We start from the raw sequence: 21956 nt of genomic DNA, 5'->3' as shown, positions 1-21956 counted from the left end.
GTCATAGGGCCCAAATTTTCTAGCATCCCTGGTGCACCCACAACACTGCTGAAAAGTTATCTGTCAGAGCTGCTCACCTCACCCAGAGCAACAACAATCAAACGCTATAACAACAACACACCTCAAACCTGATCACTCCTTTCATTTAGGTGTGTGTGTGTGTGTGTGTGTGTGTGTGTGTGTGTTCACATAGCTTCAGGCCAGAAAGCAGGGAAGTGTAAGGAAACACTGCTTTCAATAATCGAGGTGCTTTAATTAATGACGATTGATTTTGTTATCATTGTCCATAGGGAGATGCTCTCTATCTCACACACACACACATACACACACACACACTGAGAGGGAGGAAGAGAGAGAGAGAAAGAAAGAGAGAGAGAGAGAGAGAGAGAGAGAGAGAGAGAGAGAGAGGGAGAGATGTCATCTGATAATTGCCCAACACGCCTTATTAACCTCTATCAGCAGGAGGGTGGTGATGTTGGGTCGGGTGTGTGTGTATGTTGGTGGTGTGTGAAAGTTTATGTGTGTGTGTGTGTGTGTGTGTGTGTGTGTGTTCCATATTCATTCACAAATATTAGTTATTAGATGCATGGTGTGTGTGTGTGTGTTGCGGGCATGTTAATGATGTGTTTCAATGTGCTTGGTGATGGATGATGGATGATGGACGGGCATGCACTCTACATGGAACTTCTGCGTTTGTTTTCTTACTTGCACTTGTCTCCTCAATCCCATCACCGCTATTCCCATCTGACATGTGTGTTCTCACACTCTGTCTATTGATGACCCAGATGTCACTCTCAATATCTCCGTGCAGTAATCATGAACTACAGTATGGGTCTATAATTAGCCAGCTATACGTTCTCTCCTCTACCGTGTATAGACAAGATACGGTCAGACCTCCAAGGCTGGCTAGTATGAACTACACTGCTGTTTGTGTGTGTTTTAGAAATGGCCATGGATATTAAACAAAACATTAAAAAAGTAATGGTTTAATGTAGTTATTAAAATTAGATTTTTTTTCCACACAATCTGTCTACAATCAGAATTGAACTTGTGACCCTCCAGATTGAGAACCATTGCTTTAGAGGGAGCCTGTACGGTGCCAGAGCCTTTCACAAGCAGGGAAAGGGACCTGGGGTGAATGTTGTGAATTGAAGGAAGAAATACAGTACATTTTAGATTTAAAAGCGCAGACATTCTATAAACAGTTAGACGCCATTCAACAGGGATTTGCAAGGGCAGTCTCTGGCATATACAGTATGTATATTTAAATGTGTGTGTGTGTGTGTGTGTGTGTGTGTGTGTTTGTGAGTGTGTGTGTGTGTGTGTGTGTGCATTCATCCCCAAGGTCTCCTCACTCTGATAGAAAGCTTTGGCTTGCATTTGCTGCCTCAGTCTTGTTATTTTGGAATGCTGGTTCTCCGCGATTGAGGTGTGTTGAATTGATTTGAATTGGGTCCTTTGTGTTGGGTGTGTACATGTGTATGCCAGTATATGTGTGTGTGTCTATGTGTGTGTGTGTGTGTGTGTGTGTGTGTGTGTGTGTGTGTGTATGCGTGTGTGTGTGTCTTTCCTTATCAAATATTCTTCATTCAATTACAGAACATTCCTGTACAATTGCCAAAGGGTTATGTCAGGACACTGGTGTTGTGTACACATAATTTACAAAACCAATTTAATTACACACTGCTAGAAAAAAGTAAGGGGACTACTATTATGAAGTTTTATTAAGAGTCTAGCAGGGTTGGTTGTTATAGAAATGGCTGCGTGAGGTTAATGGGGTGAGCATGCGATGTTGAGTGAGTGAACAAGTTGAGTAAAAGTTTAATCATGGGCGGATTATGAACTTTCGGGCCCCTGGGCCCAGATGTATTAAGGGCCCCCCACTTATTGTCGTATATGTGGGAGGGGGGGTTTGGGGGTCCTCCTCCAGAACATTTTTAATTTGTTTAATGTGATTTCCTGTATTCTGGTGCATTTTGGAGATGGCAAATACTAAATTCAATCAGATTCATAGCCTACATCCTGATTTGTTGATATTGAGGCAATGATTCCATGCAAAGGCTTGGGCTTCAGGGCCCCCTGACCCCTTGGGCCCCTGGACCTGGGCCCAGTAGGCCCGTTCAGTAATCCATCCCTGAGTTTAATACGCATTCTGTGTGTCTCTGCTCATTCTTAAACATAAGATTGGTGACGAGAATGGCCGAATTTGGTTTACCCCACCTGCACACTTTCTTGCCATCCCCGGAGATCCTCCGGTTCCATGGGCAAACTGGCTGGAGAGTTTCACAGTTTATCTGGACACTTTAGACTTAGAGAGGATATTACCGACAAGAGGAAAATGGCTCTCCTCTGCCATTGTCTTGGAGTAGAGGGGCAACGCATTTTTCGCAATCTTGGGACGCCTGCCAACTATGATGATGCAGTTACCTTTATGACGACCCATTTCACTGGTCACCAAAGTATTTTACTCCAGCGGTACAAACTTCGGAAGCGCCTGCAACGACCTGGTGAGTTGGTTCGAAGCTACGTGAAGACATGGCGCGTTTGTGTGACTATGGGGTTCTGCAAGATCAAATACTTCGTGACCAGTTCATTGAGAGGACATCGTGTAAGAAAACAAGAGAAAAGCTGTTACTCTAGAAGCGGATGATTTGACTTGAAGCAGAGCTGTGGAGATAGCGCTGCAAGTTCAGACAGCCATGTAATGCACCTCGCTGCTAGCAGGCGCGCGGCCCTTCGCGGACATCACTGCATAGCAGCTTCAGCCTGCCTATCACACCAGCATGCACTCCGCCGACGACAGCCGATGTTCAGAGCAAGATTTTCCAGTGCAATTCACACAGAGACAGAACAATAGGTGAACTGCAGAGGTATGTGGTAACTGTGGTTCTAAATCACACAAGCACAGCATTGTCCTGCCAAAGGACAACAGTGTAAAAATTGTCTGAAGCAAAACCATTTTGCTAAGATGTGCCATTCAGCCCGTGCCACTCTCCCACAACACACAGGACCTCCACCAGCTCGGCACAACTACCCAGAGATCAGAAATGTGACTGCTGGTCAGGTGGCTTTCAAAACATGTACTGTCCAGTTAGATAAAGAGACCCTACCCTTATTAATGAACACTAGTGGCTGCATCACTCCTAAATTCAAGCATTTACTCTAAGTTTTTCTCTCACCAGCCATTAGAACATCCTGCCACCGCTCTATGTGGCTACGACAGCTCCAGGATTGATACTGTAGGTGTGCTCCATGCACTACGGCTCCAAGCATCTACCATCTTTCCCCTTTCACATCGCAAGGAGGGGAGCCAACCTTCTAGGCCTGGATCTGTTCACAGGCCTGGGGTTCAAGCTCAGGGATGATGCTGGCTCCAACATTCACCTCATCACCTCCACCTGGCAGCAAAAGTGTCCGGCTCTGTTCGATGGCCTAGGCTGTCTCACAGCCTTCACACACAGGCCTCTGGTGAACCCTGACGTGTCACCTGTCATCCAGCCCGTGCGCAGGATTCCCTTCGCCTTGAGAGACGAGGTCACCCGCGAACTTGGGAGACTCCTGGACATGGGAATTATTGAACCAGTCAACGCTGCTCCCTGGATTTTAAAAATCTGGGGGAATAAGAATATGCGTTGACCTACGTTTGGTGAATAAGGCAGTTACTCCAGACAGATATCCTTTGCCTACCTCAGAGGAGCTCACTGCACACTTTCACGGCTCAACAGTCTTCACAAAGCTTGACTTACGTCAGGGCTACCTGCAGGTAACACTCCACCCAGCCAGCAGGGACCTCACTGCTTTCGTGACGCACGCTGGGGTGTTCCGGTACACTCGAATGGCTTTTGGATTAAGCTCCGCTCCTAGCTGCTTCCAGAAAGTGATGAGCACAACTCTGGCTGGCATCCCTGGGGTAGCGTTTTTTTCTGGATGACATTGTTTTTCATGCTCAAGACATTGAGACACACAACAAGCGTCTCCAGAGGGTGGCTCAGGCCCTCCTTCAGAACAACCTGACTCTGAACGAAGAAAAATGCTGCTTTGCTGCCCCAGCCATCGACTTTGTGGGGTTCCGCTTGACAGCCAATGGAATTTCCCCACTACAGTCCAACGTCGACGCCATACACAGGATTTCAGAGACGACCTCATGCCTTTTTAGGCATGACTGCGTACTGCCTCCGTTTTCTGCCCCACTACTCACAGACCACCGCACCTCTCCGCCAACTGCTTAAAAAAGAAGAGCCATGACACTGGACTTCAGCATGTTCAGAGGACGTACAAACTCTGAAAGCCCAGCTCACAACACCCCCTGTCCTAGCCCACTTTAACCTTGAATGTCCGAATGTCTAGTCACCTGTGATGCTTCAGATCGGGCTATTGGTGCAGTCCTTTCACAGGTGCAGGACAGGGTGGAGAGACCTCTCTGAAGAGCGCTACTCTGTTGGTGAACGTGAGGCGCTCGCCTGTGTGTGGGCCTCAGATAGGTGGCACCTTTACCTCTACGGACGGCGTTTCACCCTCAGGACTGACCATCCGGCCCTGCCCGCATTGCTGACAGCAACAGGATCCGGTCATAAACCCCTGCGCCTGCACAGGGGGGAAAGGCTGAGGCAATATGACTATGTACTGAAATTTACCCCTGGAAGGGGCAATGTAGTCGCCGACCTACTCTCTTGTTCCATCGATGCCCCCACACCAGTGGTCTCCCCGGTCGAGGACACAGAGACTGAATTCATTCACATGCTCCACACACACTTGCAGTCGGCTGTGTCGTTGGAGGAGTTGCGGCGCGAGTCAGAGCGTGACTACACACTGGCCTTGCTACGTACCAGTGTTGTAGTCAAGTCACTATGCCTCGAGTCCGAGTCCAGGTTCGAGTCCTCAGTGTTCAAGTCCGAGTCAAGCCCAAGTCATTAAAAAAAAAATCCAAGTCAAGTCCGAGTCGAGTCCACTACTCATCCGAGTCAAGTCCGAGTCGAGTCACTATTGATCCACGTCGAGTCCGAGTCGAGTCCCTATTGATCAAGTCGAGTCCAAGTCCAGCACTAAAGTAAGCATAGCCTACATGTCGTTCCATTTTTTTCCATTGCAGATGAAATCCTTAAAAGCAAAACGGACAATCTACTGTCTCCAAGCAGGGGTGCCATCACTTGTGTGAAAGTAGTATTGACAAATTTCTTGCCAAACCCAATGTGTTGTATTTATTTTAACGAAGAGAATATCATACCATAGCTATACCATAGCCTATAGGCCTACTCATAATAAATGAGCAATCCACATCCCAATCACACAGGCCATTAAGTCACATTATGCTGTTACTGACTGCTGACAATTGTATAGGCAGTGTTGTAGAAGTTCATACTTCACAAGAGCTAGATGAACGTTGGAGTAGGCCTATTTTGTAAGAGGTAGTGTGGATCATAAAAGGGCATTTTTTAAAATTCTGGCTGTTAAATAGCCTACACAATTTTAGCGCAGTTTGGGAGGGACAGAAACAGAGCAGGGCCCGTCTTGGTAGCTTCTTTCTGACGTGAACACTGGCTACCGGCAACTGCATAATTATGTTATCACTTCACTGACACTATGGAGACATATTTCACGTCAACAATAGAGATGAAAACTAGCTTTAGGTTAACGAAGATGTAGATCATCTGCCTAATTAATTTATTTGTGCAACAGGCCACGTTCATTTCAGCGAGATGAGTGAAATAAATGTTTTTTTAAGCTGCCATCGCCATACTATTTGCTACGATATTCACCTGTTAGAAATAGAACACGTTGCTATTTCCTTTTTTTTCGTGCAGTGGATTAGGCTATCAAATCGCTCGTTTGAACAGTAACAGTAATCCAGTTCATTCGTGGTTTTAAATATAGTTGTTTCTGGCCTACCCACGAGAGGTTCAGTTTGTCAGTTTCACTTGCGCAGACACGTAGGCCTACATTGACACTACATGGACACTCTACTAGGCAATTTAATGTTATGCTTCTATATTTTATGACACCAAAATTAAGAAGTATGCTATATCTTGATCGGGAAAACGTTTAGTTTATTTTTCTTTCATCCGATAATAGCCTGCTGCAAATTAACAGACAGTTCTAAGCACGGCAGGGCACGCCCCGAATGAAAATTAATGAATGGAACCTCGCTTCTCGCGTCAGTCAGGGAAAACACTGTTCACCAAGTCAAGATGATCAGCTATCCAGCAGCAGTGTGTTGTGTTTAGCCTAGGCTGAGTGTAATCTTAGGTAATGTTATGTCATGTATGAGAACTAATATTGCCTGGCAATAGCCTACTACATTGAAATAGCGGCGGCCATATCTCCAGGCATTTTGGTGTTAAAGTTAACGTTAGTTTGCTTTGCATGTGAACATGATGTGACTTGCGTTGTAGCCTAGCCTACGACACGAAGCAGTAGCCTAACATTCCCTTGAACTAAAATTAGTATTACGAATAATTTAGATATTAAAATCATATAGCAAATTATAGCCTAATGACATACTACAATTATAGCCTTATGATATATTACAAAAAAAAGTTGAGTCCTCGACGAGTCATCGCGAGTGCGAATGCACAAGTCCGAGTCCAAGTTCGAGTCATCAGTGCTCAAGTCCAAGTCAAGTCACGAGTCTCTAAATTTAGCTAATGACTCGGACTCGAGTTCGATTCTCGGACTCGAGTACTACAACACTGCTACGTACGTGTATACGATCTGGATGGCCAGCAAACGTTCGTGATGAGCTCATGCCATTCGCAAGGGTGCGTCATGAACTGTCATGTTGGAGTGATGTTTGTGTCTCCAGGCGCTTGTGCACCGTGGTGCCCTGTAGCCTGCGGGCCCGCATGCTACCCATCGCACATGAGGGGCACCTAGGCATCGTTAAACTCAAACAGCGATGTCGAGATCTCATTTGGTGGCCAGGCATCGATCGCGATATTGGACCTCCAGTGCCAACCCCTCTGCAGCCGCTTACATGGCCCGCCCATGGGAACATCTCCAGCTAGACATCTGTGGGGAGATCCATGGCTGTGAAATTCCCCATAATCAGCGTTTCCTTGTGGTGCTGTACGACCTCCATTCAAAATGGCCCGAAGTGGTTCCAGCTGGAACTGTCACAACACAGGTCATCAGAGACATCCTAGAAGCCTTGTTCACACGTTGGGACATGCCTCGCGCCATCACGACAGATAATGGGCCCCAGTTCATCTCTGCAGACTTCTCGCAGTTCCTCAGTGATAGGGGAGTCAAACACATCCGCACAGCATACTACAATCCACAAGCCAACGGCGGTGTGAAGCGGTTCAACCAGAGCCTAAAGAATGTCGTCCGAGCCCACCTGGCTCAGGGGTGTACATTCCAGACGGCACTTAACCAAACCCAACTGGGGGCTCTGAAGCACTCCTTATCATGGGTCGGGAGATGGAACTGCCACTGGACAGACTCAAGGTATGAGGCGTGGCAGTACCTACAGCCGGCAGCTTTCAGGCTCAAGCCAAAGCCGCTGTAAACAGACACCAGCAACAGATGCGGCAGTATTTTGACCGGAAACACAGGGTCAAGAGCACTGCTATTACCACTGGCGCCTTAATGCAGGGGCTTACCTGGGCTTCAGCCCAGGGGCCTCGACCAATGAGGGGCCTCCTAATAATAATAATGATAATCAATAATATCGCGGCGTCATTAGCCTACTCTGGAGCTAGCCTAAATAATTGAGGACATCGTACTGCTCTACAATTACATCCATGCAGAGGCCCCCTTGTCTTCTCCAATTCTAATATGTAACAAAACGTAATAAATCCCAACGGGTGTAGAGGAGCTAGAGGAGAGGCTGAAACTGACTGACAAACTTATCATACAAACTCTGGAGATAACGTGGGTAGGATTGAAGCAAGATAAACGAATGACGTGGATTCCTGTAACTGTCCATGAAAACAGAAGGCATAGCAGGTAAATATCGTAACAAATAGCCTGGAAATGAAACGGCTTTAAAAACATGTATTTCACTTGTCTCATTGGAGTGAACGCAGAACATGCGCTGTGGCGCGAATAAATGAATTAGTGATCTGCATCTCCGTTCACCAACAGCTAAGTTTTTGCTAACCCATTCGCACATATAATAGTCTATGTTATGTTTTCTCCATTGTTAACGTGAGATATTTCTCCATGTAGTGTAGTGATACAATGCATAAGGCAGCCATGTTCACGTCACATGAGCCAGCTTGTTCTGTAGGCTAAAAGTATTTCTGTCCCTCCCAAACTGCGTTAAACTGGCGTGTTAAGTAGACAGAATTTCAAAAAAACTCCTGGGGAACCCCCCGGCACGACAAACACATGCACTTTTGAAAAGCTTTTAAACGTCCATACCCATCTTTTAACTTAGCCTACAGCCAATGTTGTAAAAGTTCAACGCTTGTTTTCGTGCAGTAGGCTAGCCTTTTTGATAAGCGATGTCATGGGTAGGCTGACGTGATTCGAGGGCTTTCTGTTCCTGTTTATGTAAAGGTTTTACATGCTGAATAATGATAGGCTACACTGCATCTTATTAACCAAAAGCGCACGCTATGTGTCGGGTCAGATCGCGGGCCGGGTATCATTTAACCATAATTAATATTTGCGGTTGGGGGGGGGGGGGGGGGGGGTCCTTAAAAAACATATAGCCCAGGGGCCTCGGGTGGTATTAAGGCGCCCCTGGCTATTACCGCAGGTGACTGGGTTCGAGCTCGTAGGCCTCATCGGGGCAACAAGATGGCTTCATACTGGAGCCAGCCCTTCCAGGTGCACAGGCAGCTGGGCCCAGCCACATTCATGCTTAGTGACAGATCACGATGGCATACTAAGAGACTGAGGAAAGTGCGGAACCCAGGTGAAGAGAATGGTGACTCCACTGGCATCGGCCTCTCCTCCACTGGTGCCGACACGTATAGGGCCACAGCAGGCTTCCCATACTCCTCAGGCTGCACTAGGGCTGTAACGATATACGATTCGAAACCGAAATCGCGACATTCATATCAATGATACTGTGTCGCGGTGTGAAAAGGCAGAATCGCGACACACCTTTCTAGTGTTTCACGCAGTGCTTTCTTACGCGGCCGCAAAAGCAACCCACATCTCCCGCTTTACTTATCGGTAGCCTACGTTGTCCAAAAACAAACAAATAAATAAATAATAATGTCATACCTCTCCTTGCTTTCATTGTAGACTATGTGTTAAAATTGAGATTCGTATCGAACCGTGGGTCAAAAATCGTGATACAAACCGAATCGTGAGGTTGGTGTATCGTTACAGCCCTAGGCTGCACCATCACCATCACCAGCGCCCCAGCAACCGTAACCTGCGCCTGACCTGCAACCTCCTCTGCTTTCCCCTGGCCTCCAGGCAGATCCAGGGCTGGGCAGTGTCACGAGTTCAGCTATGGGGACTTCCCCAGCTGCTTTGGAGGGGCCGCAGCCAGAGGTCAAGGAGTGCCGACCCGTATGGGCCAGGGCCCGCCCTGCCTACTTAAAGGACTTTGTCACAGAGTGACAGTGTAGGCCGTGCACTCTGTATTACTGTTCAATTGTTCTGGCAAAGACTTAGTTATGCAGAATTCTAGTTTCTTGGGAGGGAGGGGGAAATGTTGTGTACACATAATTAACAAAACCAATTTAATTACACACTGCTAGGAAAAAGTAAGGGGACTACTATTATGAGAGTCTAGAGTCTAGCAGTGTTGGTTGTTATGGAAACGGCTGCGTGAGGTTAATGGGGTGCACATGCGATGTTGAGTGAGTGAACAAGTTGAGTAAAAGTGTAATACACATTCTGTGTGTCTCTGCTCATTCTTAAACATAATAACAGGGTCATTACAAAAGCTTTTCGTGAAGGGCCTTTCTAGAAGTTTGTCCAACTAAAACCCACTAATACTGATGTACAGTTAGATGCCTTTGATGTATGTGAACTTTATCTGCAGCTTTTAACCTGTGTTGTGTGTGTGATTTGTGCGTGTGTGTGTGTGTTTGCAGGTAACTATGGTGAGAGCGGCATGGAGGCCTTTAAGGAGTTGGCGTCCGAGGAGGGCCTGTGTATCGCCCACTCGGACAAGATCTACAGCAACGCCGGCGAGCGCCACTTTGACCGGCTGCTCCGCAAGCTCAGGGAGCGGCTGCCCAAGGCCCGCGTGGTGATCTGCTTCTGTGAGGGGATGACCGTACGAGGCCTGCTCATGGCTATGAGACGACTGGGGGTGGTGGGGGAGTTTCTGCTCATCGGCAGGTGAGTGTGAGTGTGTGTGTGTGTGTGTGTGTGTGTGTCTGTCTGCTTCTGTGAGGGCATGACCGTACAAGGCCTGCTCATGGCTATGAGACGACTGGGGGTGGTGGGGGAGTTTCTGCTCATCGGCAGGTGAGTGTGAGTGTGTGTGTGTGTGTGTGTGTCTGTCTGCTTCTGTGAGGGGATGGCCGTTCAAGGGCTGCTTATGGCTATGAGACTGACTGGGGGTGGTGTGGGAGTTTCTGCTCATCGGCAGGTGAGTGTGTATGCATGTGTGTGTCTGTGTGTTTGAGTGTGTTTGTGTGTGTGTGTGTGTGTGTGTGTGTGAGTGTGTGTGTGTGTGTGCACATGGCAGGGGAGTTTTTGCTCATTGGTAGGTGAGTGTGTGTGTGTGTGTGTGTGTGTGTGCTTTTGTAAAGAGATGTCTTTAGGTGTTGTATGGGAGTTTTTGCTCAGGGGAAGATGAGTGTGTGTGAGTGAGTGTGAGAGAGAGAGAGAGAGAAAAAGAGTGAGAGAGAGAGATGTCCTTGTAATGGTGTACTTTTGTGAGGGCAGGGTTTGTGGTCTGGTGTGTGTGTGTGTGTGTGTGTGTGTGTGTGTGTGTGTTTTGTGTATGTCTGCACATCTGCAGTAAAACAAGGCTGATTACCTGCTCCTAATGGTATGGTTTTGTGAAGCTAGAGGCATATTGTGAATAAGATGGTAATCTGTCATAATCATCTTGATATGTTGACATAATCTATGACAGGTCCAATAAACCTTGTAACACCTAGTGGGTTTGTGGAGAAATATATAATTGAATATGTGGGAAAATTCACAATCAGTAGATTTATATCTGCTGATAGAAATAGAAACAGTGTTACTATTGTACATTCGTCCATATATATCATGTGCACGGCACGTGACATCGAGAAATAGATTGATAAATGCACAAAATGAATGTCTAATAGGGTGTTGCAGGACTTGTCGCATACATCTAAAATATTGAAAGGAAACAGACATTAAAATGAACAGTTAATTAACGGTTGGGGAGACATCACTTCTATGTTAATGATCACAAAGTCCTTGTAACACTAAACTTGGATAGATACTTGAAACTTCCAAGTTCAGTCTTTAAATTTAACAATTACTAAAATATCGCCTTACTAGTTAGGGTTTTACAGTATGTTGCAGGGATTAGAAGCTGTTCAAAGAATGAAAACGAAAACCAGAAATGAACACAATTTTTGGATGAACGTAACCGAAAAAGGAACAAAACCAATTTCACTTGTTCTGGAGTGAAAACAAATTAACCTTTGTTTGAATATTATTCAAAAGTCCAGGAATTTGAAAGACAACCGTTTATCCCGCCCCTCAGATTGAGCCCTACCAATGGTGTATTCCCAGACCCAACATCTTGATGTAGGTCTGGCTTGCCAGGCTATCTCCCTGTATAATAGGCTAGAACTACTAATAGAACTACAAAATATGAAATTCTTAAGAAAAATACTACTATTAAAATATTACTAGCTTGAAGTACTAGTATAGGTGCACTGTCGCTTTAATGGCATTGAGTCTACATAGACCTTTTTGCCAGCTCCATTCAAATATAGACTATGGCTGATAAACAAACTGTAGCATTGTTTGTGCTACATTTATAGCACAATATTAACAGTGATATGCATAATATTAAGTTGGTATAAACAGCCTTCATTGCTTTGGAAATGGAAGCATGTCATAACATGATGCTATCTAGACATTTTCTGTTTGCAATTAGAAGTGAATTACGGTATGAGCCTGTTAGCCACCTAGCCTGTCTTTGTAGCCTGGCGGGCCCATCCTATATCATTGAGATGTATAGTCTGGCATCGAATCATTCACCTCGCTTAATCCAAGGGGCGGGCAGAGAATTGTCTTTCAAACTGCCTAGGCATGCAATAGGCCAGCGCTACGACCATATCCGTATCCGGTAGGCAAAACGGCAAACACATCCTTCTTAGAAAGGAATGACTTAAGTGCATTGTGTTGCTCAACTTTCAAAGAAAAGCACAAGTCCAACTCCTCCAAAGTTGACGCCAACGCCGATTCAAACAACCGCTCTTCGTTCGCCATAGCCACCTTCCTTGTTGTTCACCGTCACAGGACTGTCGTTATCCTGTTAAGCCCGCCTTAAGACTCTCTAACGAAATAGAGCGCTGTGATTGGAGAACATCCACGGTGTTAAGACAATAGAAATTCCTATGGTTCGATACTAGACGTACAGGCTGAGCAAATTAATTTGCCGCCGCTAGGGTGCGTCTAGATTTCTAGGCTACTGTCTTTGTGGAATGCATTTCAATCGACATATCGTTTGCTTCATGTAAATGCTTTGGGAACAAATCATTGAAATCATAGTGAGTGCAGCCTGTTATATAGTGGCCTCTCGCAGTCAAGGCCGTAGCCAGGATTTTTCAAATACCGCTAGAAATGTTGAATACCTTCTGACATGGTGAGTGTCACATCTATGTCCCTCTCTTCCCCTCCTAACTCTTTGTCCTCTGTCTGATTTCTCTCTCCTGTATCATGTGTCATCTGCTGTGTTCAAGTCTCAATAACAAATAATATAATTTGACAAAAGGTTATGTTTGGGTCATGCTTAGATAATATCCATCACAACATCCATCCTATATAAAATTAATATAACTTAATGTTCAGTGCAGGTTAGATAGGTGCCTTTCCACTGAATTTCAGCATAACATTTTCAAGTACAGGTAAGTATCTCATTGGTGGCCCTATAGACCTGTCCGGAATAAGTCCCGCCTCCGAAACATCCGTGTCCACCCAACTTCCGGTCGTCAAATGTATGGTCAGTAGTGGGAACCGGATATCTCAGAAATCTCCTTAAGCCTTATCTTTGTTGCCTTCATGATTTCCTTTAAAAAGTTTCTTATATCAAAAAGGAGATATCAATTATTAACATGTCAAGGTAGCTGAAACCTGACACTTTCTCTCTCCCCCCACTCTCTCTTCTCTCGTGTCCACTCAAGATGCGTTCCCAATTAAATGGAGTAGCATGACGTTCAAACTAGATCTACTGCATAGTGGAGATTGAGAGGACCCATATCATCATTGCATGTAACATACTGTTGCTGTATTTTGACATTGTAAAGGTTCGGAAGAATGAAAAGCAGCTTAAAGTAAAGCTGCGGTACTTTTATTGGCTAAATGTTGGCGCCCCCGACGCCCCTTGGTGCCCTACGCACAGTGCGTGATGCACGTGGTGGTAGCGGCGGCACTGAGCCTACATTACTGAAACATTGTGTGAAATAACATAGGCTACCAGAAACACTAGGAAAATATCTATAGGCCTGTCAAGCAATTTGTGGCACCACAGATAGGTTAGGCTATTACAGGGCTTTTCTGTGCCTGAAGTTAGGCTATCAGACATTTTTAAAGATCTAATATTATATAGGCCTACTTGCTTACTTTTTAAATCTCCCGTCACATCTGAATTCAGGCACTGTGTTTTTCACAATTAGCCTTGATATCTAATGTGCTTTGATTTAAGCTTTAAAGTTGGGCAAAAAAAGCCTATAGGTTTGTGCCACCGGCCATAAATCAATTTGTAAAGGCATTTAGGAACGTTATTCTTCTTACCACACCCGAACAGGAACCAAAAAAGAATGTTTTTGCTCAGAACGAACCGAGATGAAAAATATTCTGTTTTCAGTCTGGTATGTTGGCATGCTAGGCAGCTGAGTGAGTTGCTATAGAAATGACATGTTCCATTCTGAGCCAGTTTGCCATCAGCGAAAGTCCCACAGGTGCTTCATCATTGCCAGACCCTCTTCATTTTCTGACAAGCAGCACTTGTCACTCACTCACTTGCACAGACTGTGAAACTGGAAGTCTCATGAATTGTCCACATGCATGTTCATGTGTTAATACACACAGAACAGAGAGTGGAATATTCATGTGTTAACAGAGAGTGGAGTGTTAATGTATTCATACACAGAGCCGAGAGTGGATTGTTCATGTGTTAACAGAGAGTGGAGTGTTCATGTGTTAACAGAGAGAGGAGTGTTCATGTGCTAACAGAGAGTGGAGTGTTCATGTGTTAACAGAGAGTGGAGTGTTCATGTATTCATACAAAAAGCGAGAGTGTGGATTGTTCATGTGTTAACAGAGAGTGGAGTGTTCAAACTGTTCATGTATTCATACACAGAGCAGAGAGTGGATTGTTCATGTTAACAGAGCAGAGAGTAGAGTGTTAAAAGAGCAGAGAGTAGAGTGCTCAGGTGTTAATTCGGTTGTTGAGTCTGACGTCACAGGCCCAACAGCTGTTTCATTTGTTACATTAATTACATTATTGCAGCGAGGGCTTACGCTGGTCTGCATAAAGGGGACCCCCCCCCCCCCCCCTCCTTAGCAGAGAGTGGAATGTTAATGTGTTAACAGAGCAGAGAGTGGAATGTTCATGTGTTAACAGAGCAACTACTACGCCTAAATACTTCCGCCTTGTAAAAGCAGGTGTTAAGCCAAATTGCAGTTCAATGCGTCAATAAGAGAACCTTTCAAAGACAACAGAATCGCTATTTAGAGCACCAGGTTTTGTGGTAAAAGTATTTGTACTACCAAAAGCAACCTTAACTTTTATTGGCCTTTCGAATGTCTTACTTTCACTTTCACGTCATTCACTTAAACTTTCCTACTTGCTAGATTTGACCAATCTTCCATAGCCTATGTGCACAAGTAGTTTGAGTAGAACTACTGATCTTTATTATCTCCCTGCTTGTTTACATCTTATCATGTATCGTATTATTTCATGATCGCTAAACGTTTGATTCTCTTTAATGTTGTCATCAGTTAACTTCATTCAACGGCGCTTGTATGTAGGCGCTGCCATTCAGTTGTGGACGTTCGTAAATTGCGTTTATGGGCAGAGCGTTCGCAATCTGCGGTGTCCATGATGCTGATAACGCTACGTTCGCAAATGTACGTACATCTGGCCCACAGAGTGGAAAGTTCATGTATTTATACACAAAGCAGAGAGTGAAGTGTTCATGTTACAGAGCAGAGAGTGAAGTGTTCATGTGTTAACTGACACAGAGTGGAGAGTGGAGGATGAAAGCCCTCAGACTGAGTACTCCAGGTCCTGGTGCCACAGACTGAGAGGCAAAGAGGTGCAGTAGGAGAGGAGGTAGAGAGAGAGAGAGAGAGAGAGCAGTAGGAGAGGAGGTAGAGAGAGAGAGAGAGAGAGAGAGAGAGAGAGAGAGAGAGAGAGAGAGACAGAGCAGTAGGAGAGGAGGTAGAGAGAGAGAGACAGAGAGAGAGAGAGAGAGAGAGACAGAGCATTGGAGAAGAGGTAGGAGAGAGAGCAATGGAGGGCTCTTGTGTGAGAGTGGGCCTGGGCAACAACACTCAGCTGCTCTACAGAAGAGGGTTAGGAGTGGGCATGGGCACACACACACACACACACACACACACACACACACAGATATTCACACATGCACCTACAGTACACACACACAGACAGACAAACACACACAGACACACACACACACACACACAAACCCACGCATGCACATATAGACAAACTCAAACACTTAAACCATAGCCACAATGAGCGCACTCCAACTACAAACGCACAGAGGTTATGTACTGAATCATCAGACAAATGATGAAATGATCGAGGACAAAGTCTGAAGTCCGAAAGACTTGTGCTTTTCTGAGGGTGAACATCACCATAGAGACAGACAATTCTGTCATGTTTTACCTTGGAGACCAACAATACTTTTCTTCAGAGTGAGATATGTGAGCAAGAGAGACAGAGAAAAAGAGTGAGGGGAAGAGAGAACATGCAGAGGTGATGAGAGAGAAAGAGAACAAGGGATCAGAAAGAGAGAGAGAGACAGAGAATGAGTGATACAGTGGATGTGCAGGAGAGGAGAGGGTTACTTTTCTTCCCCCACGCTTGCAGATGAGTGGTGGCTTCTCTGATTCTCTCACATACATGCCATCTCTCTTGTTCTCTCTATTTCTCATACACACACACACACACACACACACATGTACTTTCACGCTACCTCTGTCTTGCTCTCTTTCTCTCTCTCTAGACACACTCTCACACCACTCTCTCTTGTTCTCTCTATCTATCTCTCCTTTCTCACACACACTCTCCCTCTCTATCTCCCATCTATCTATCTATCTATCTATCTATCTATCTATCCTCTCCCTCTGCCCCTCTCCTTCTACAACTATTTCATTCAGATGAGCACTAGCACTAGTAGACAAAAGTACAAATCTCCGGCTCTCCTTCTGAACTTTGTTGGCATGACAGAATGTTTAGGAAATGTATTTGGGGTTAGGGGTTAGGATTAATTAGGGTTAGTTTGAACACATGATAAAAACAACTTATATGTTGTGTAATTTACAGTAACTGCACTGTAATAAGGACACTAGATATTACTGTAAATGGACCAAAATAAACATCTTCTCTCTCTCTCTCTCTCTCACGCACATACACACGCACACACACCGACACACACAGTGATTACTAACACTCTGTCTGATAGTAATTAGACATCAAAGGAACTTCCATAATTAATCCATAATTGATGGACTTTTTTTGGCAGAAGATATTACTGGCGGATAAATTTAGGAAATCCATCAGCAGCAGCGGTAGAGTACTCATCTGCCAGTCCCAGCTCAGCAGCAGCAGTAGAGTACTCATCTGCCAGTCCCAGCTCAGCAGCAGCAGTAGAGTACTCATCTGCCAGTCCCAGCTCAGCAGCAGCAGTAGAGTATTCATCTGCCAGTCTCAGCTCAGCAGCAGCAGTAGAGTATTCATCTGCCAGTCTCAGCTCAGCAGCAGCAGTAGAGTACTCATCTGCCAGTCCCAGCTCAGCAGCAGCAGTAGAGTACTCATCTGCCAGTCTCAGCTCAGCAGCAGCAGTAGAGTACTCATCTGCCAGTCTCAGCTCAGCAGCAGCAGTAGAGTACTCATCTGCCAGTCCCAGCTCAGCAGCAGCAGTAGAGTACTCATCTGCCAGTCTCAGCTCAGCAGCTCTCTCTGTGGCTTTATCTCTTTGTCCCATCGTCCTCCTGTTTCTCTCCTAACTGTACATACACACTGCCGCTGACTTGAGCCTCCAAAGATTCAGGAAGTCATTCATTTTCAATGGAAGCCGGCTTCTCTCAGCTGCAAGAAGCGGCAAATCCATCGGCGTCGCGTTTTGGGCGTCTTGAGCGTCTTGAGCGTCAAGCAGAAAGTTGAAAGTTGGTCAACTTTATGGTAATGAGCTATGACATGGTTCAGCGACCAATGATAGCAACCAATCGGAATAGACGGCCTTTATATAAAGTATTAAGATAGAACATGATCGAACATATAATGCTGCCACGTCAGAGTGTCCAAAGCTTCCCTGTACTTTTTTGACAAGTGTCCTTGACAGGGCGACCAGAGCTTCTTTGGAAGCTCAAGTCGGCGGCGGTGTGTACGTACAGTAATCGTACTTCTCTCCTCTGTCAGCTTTCTCCTCTCTCTCTCTCTCTCTCTCTCTCTCGCTTCTTTGCTCTCACTGTCACTCCCTCTTACTATGTCCTTCTCTTCCACTCTTTCTCACCTCTCAAATGAGGTTCTCATTTCTTTCTCTAACTTTCTCATGTTGTCTGCCTATATCTCCCTCTCTCTAACTTTCTCATTTCCCCCCCTATATCCCTGTTCTTCCTCCCCCTTCTCCTTTTCCTCCTTTCTCTTTCTCTCCCTCTTTCTATCTCTCCCACCTTCCTCTCATCCCCCACCTCCTCTCTATCCCTCTCTCGTAGTGATGGATGGGCAGATCGTTATGAGGTGGTGGAGGGCTACGAGCAGGAAGCAGATGGAGGAATCACACTGAAGCTACAGACGGAGGAGGTCCAGTCCTTCAACGACTACTTCCTGGAGCTGCGCCTGGACACTAACAAGCGGAACCCGTGGTTCCCTGAGTTCTGGCAGCACCGCTTCCAGTGCCGAATCCCCTTCCATCCACAGGAGAACCCCAACTTCCAGAGGGTCTGCACAGGTCAGTGTGTGTGTGTGTGTGTGTGTGTGTATGTGTGTGTGTGTGTGTGTGTGTGTGTGTGTGTGTGAGTGAATGTGTGTGTGTGTGTGTGTGTGTGTGTGTGTGTGTGTGTGTGTGTGTGTGTGAGTGCTGGTGTGTGACTAAGTACTTCTGTGTATGACTGTAAGTTTGTGTGTGTGTTTGTTGTGTGTAAGCACATGTGCGTCTGTCACTGAAGACCTCATTGTTATGTAAGGGATAATGTATAGAACGCCGGTCATTGTCGGGAGATAGGTTCCGACAGGGCGAACCGGACCCCGACGCGCAGCGGAGGGGTCTTGTTCCGCCCTGAAGGGACCTATCTCCCGACAATGACCGGCGTTCTATACATTATCCCGCTTATTACACGGCTACTTACCAAAACGACACAATAAACTCCCCACGATATGACTCTTTAGCCTACATAGCCTAGGCTATAGCCTATTTGTTACCGTTTCATCATGGCTTTTGCTGAGAAACAAATAGTTCGCAACAACACACGCTGAACTTGAATCAAACATTCTTTAGAACACAGCTGATCAACCGTCTGCTTTCACTTTTGAATGAAGTTCCAATCCTTGCGTAGTGATATGAAAGAATTGACTTAGAAGCACAAAGCCCATTTTCCTTGACAGCGGTCTGTTATACTTAGCAACGGTCTGTTATTCAGAATTAGCAGACCGCCGAACGTTGGGAAGGCCCATTCAAGTGAATGGAGCATTCTGCAGCACTATGAAGAGCCGTGTAATAACAATGGGATAATTCTGCAATTCTGGTCAAACTCTGTGATCCAGCCTGTGTCAGATATCCAAACAGTGAGCTTTGTGACTCATTAATTTATTTTATTCAGATTTTTTTTATGCTCACAGAGTTATGCTCAAGTTAATGCTTTCAAATATGACTCAGAGTAGTGGTGAATAGAGATTCAGGGTTGGGCTAACACACACATATACCTAATACACACTCTCTCACTCCTTGAAAAACACACAGACACACATACACACACACACACACACACACACACTAAATGACAGTAACACATTGGCATACGCACATTTTTAGGGAAAAAACACACAGAAACACACACACACACACACACACACACACACACACACACACACACACACATGCACAGACACACAGACACATCACACACACCCCCATGCAACCTCTGGTGAGTAGTGGGATCTTCTCTCTCTAATGTGCCTCAGATCGCCATGACATCACAATCTGGCTTGATATATACCCCCCTAAGGGTTTAGTGGGTGTTCTGACTCAAGCTGATTCAGTGTGTGTGTGTGTGTGTGTGTGCGTGTGTGTGTGTGTGTGTGTGTTTTTCAGGGAGTTAGAGAGTTTGTAAGTACGTGCTTGTGTGTGCGTACAAGCCCATGTGATAGATTCTTTATCTTTTGTGTCTTTGTGTGTGTCTTTGTGTGTGTGTGTGTGTGTGTGTGTGTGTGTGTGTGTGTGTGTGTGTGTGTGTGTGTCTGCCCTGACCTCTCTGTTGGAGAGGCTCCAGACGAGCCGTTAGAAGGGCTGCCATTAGCTTTGGCTGGCTATCTCTGGAACAACTTTATAATATTAAAAAAGAAATGTGAAAGAAAGTCATCTCTATGGTCAGGAGAGAAGAGAAGATGAATCAAAATTCACCGTAAAAATGAACACAAGTGACCCTATGCATCATTTCAACTGTATTCTGTATTCCAAGTTATGATTTTGACACACACACACACACACTCACGCACACACACACACACACACACACACACACACACACACACACATACAGTATACCCAAAATCACACACACACACCCTAACATTCATTATTATCACATATGTCATATATAAAGTGAGTGTAAATTATAGCAGGGAAAGAATCTAAATGGATGTGTCTGACCCATGATCATCCAAGTACACACGCACACACACACACACACACACACACACACACACACACACACACACATATATATATATATATATTAACACCCACACACCACATCCAACTGGTTTCTTGTGTATGAATGAATCTGATAAAGGTCAACCTGTCCACCCACCCAATTACTGTCAGTTCTGTGCAGTGGGGATTCAATCTGCAGTGCTTTGACACGCGCCAGAACTTCCGCTGGTTGAAGTTTCCCATTTAAGAGACCTTATTACTTACTGTAGAGATGGATGTGTAAAATGTCTGTTTGTAGATGTGTACAATGTGATGTGGGTTGTACTTGATGAAGACCCAGTGGGTTTGCATAGAGATGCTATGTGTAGATTGATGTTGATTAGAGGTCTACGATGTCAACTATTGGTGGTTGATTAGACAACTGCAATCCAGTAAACTCATTCTCAGATTTGAAATAGAAAATGGCCATTTTATGTCTATGTATATTTGTGTAATAATGTAGGATTTTGTGTGTGTGTGTGTGTGTATCTGAGAGAAGAGAGAAAGAGCAAGAGAGAGAGAGGGAAAGAGAGAGAGAGGTCGAGATTCATGTGTATGTAATATGCCTATGTAATGCATGTGTATGTAATTGAGCTTTGGCAATAATGTTACTGAAGCGTTCATGCCAATAAAGCTTTCTTGAATTGAAAATTCAATTGAGAGACAGAGAGGGAGAGATGGAGTGTCTGCCTTTATGAATCTTTGCATGAGTGGTAATAATTGACTGCCAATTCATCAATTTAGCTAATGATCTGTCTATCAATGTCTCTTTAGCATTTTTCCAATCCATCAGTAAAATATTTTATGGCTCCGTGTGACAATATTTGCCTTGCTGCTAATATGACTGATGTCTCGGTAATGGCAGAGAGGTTTGGAATAGTCAAAGCCCGGGGCTCAACGGAGTAGAAGAAGGAAATAAAGGAGTTTTAATGAGGAGAGAATTTTAGCACTTACAGTCTCAAAGTCATCTAGCCACATTACTTCAATATCTCGGCAATGTACTTATGAATCTCAATATGTTCTGATGACTTTGACTTTCAGCCATGACTTTGAACAACATCTCACAGCTAAATGCCAGTGTTCTCTCAATCCTCCGACTCAGGCTTATTGTATGCTCGTCATCTGAATGGTGTTAAGTTTTGACGTCTTGGTCTTTTGTTCTTGCAGGTCTGTTTCTCCTACGTGGAGCTTGCTTATTTACCAGTAGCTACTCTACGGCTACCTTCAAATTAACACAATATGCGAATGCCAAAGTGAGGAAAATACAAGATGTTTTGAATTTAAGACTCTTCATTTGCATAGATATTATGTTCTTAAATGGTATAAAAGTTGCAGAGAACTTTTTAGTGCCTGTGTTTATTATTAGTGGTTTTCAGATCAAATCTTTATTTGGTGTCTTAAGTGTAAAATTGATCTTTGTAGTGTTTGTGATGCAGTCCACATATTGTACTGATTATGGGTCCTGCAGTAACAGGTAGAATTACATGTAATCAGGCTCAGCATGAACCGAAATAGGTCTGAGTGGCAGAGAATGGCTGTTACACAGAGAAAGAGAGAGAGAGAGAGTGAGATAAAGAAAGAGAGAGAGAGAGTGAGATAAAGAAAGAGAGAGAGAGAGTGAGGTAGAAAGAGAAGGAAATGTTTTAGAATTGTTATTCTTTATAGTTCTGGGGAAGACTGTAACAATTACTTTGTCATTTAAATGTTATTTGCTTTTTTATTGTGTACTGT

General features: G+C 44.8%; 1 protein-coding gene across 1 annotated transcript in view; it reads left to right on the top strand.

The window, feature by feature from the left end:
• LOC143110320 (metabotropic glutamate receptor 1-like) overlaps positions 1–21956 on the top strand; it is a 43417-nt gene that overhangs the window by 12410 nt on the left and 9051 nt on the right. The window contains exons 2-3 of the mRNA XM_076273201.1: positions 9999–10248; positions 18031–18266. Of these exons, the coding sequence (XP_076129316.1) occupies positions 9999–10248; positions 18031–18266 (486 nt within the window). The remainder of the gene's footprint in view (positions 1–9998; positions 10249–18030; positions 18267–21956) is intronic.

The sequence above is a fragment of the Alosa pseudoharengus genome, unplaced genomic scaffold (assembly GCF_046254945.1).
Source record: "Alosa pseudoharengus isolate Yale_2024_CS ecotype anadromous, Long Island Sound unplaced genomic scaffold, YU_APseudo_1.1 YU_APseudo_1.1_scf_7, whole genome shotgun sequence".
Classification (NCBI taxonomy): Eukaryota; Metazoa; Chordata; class Actinopteri; order Clupeiformes; family Clupeidae; genus Alosa; species Alosa pseudoharengus.
This window is presented reverse-complemented; position numbering and strand designations above follow the sequence as displayed.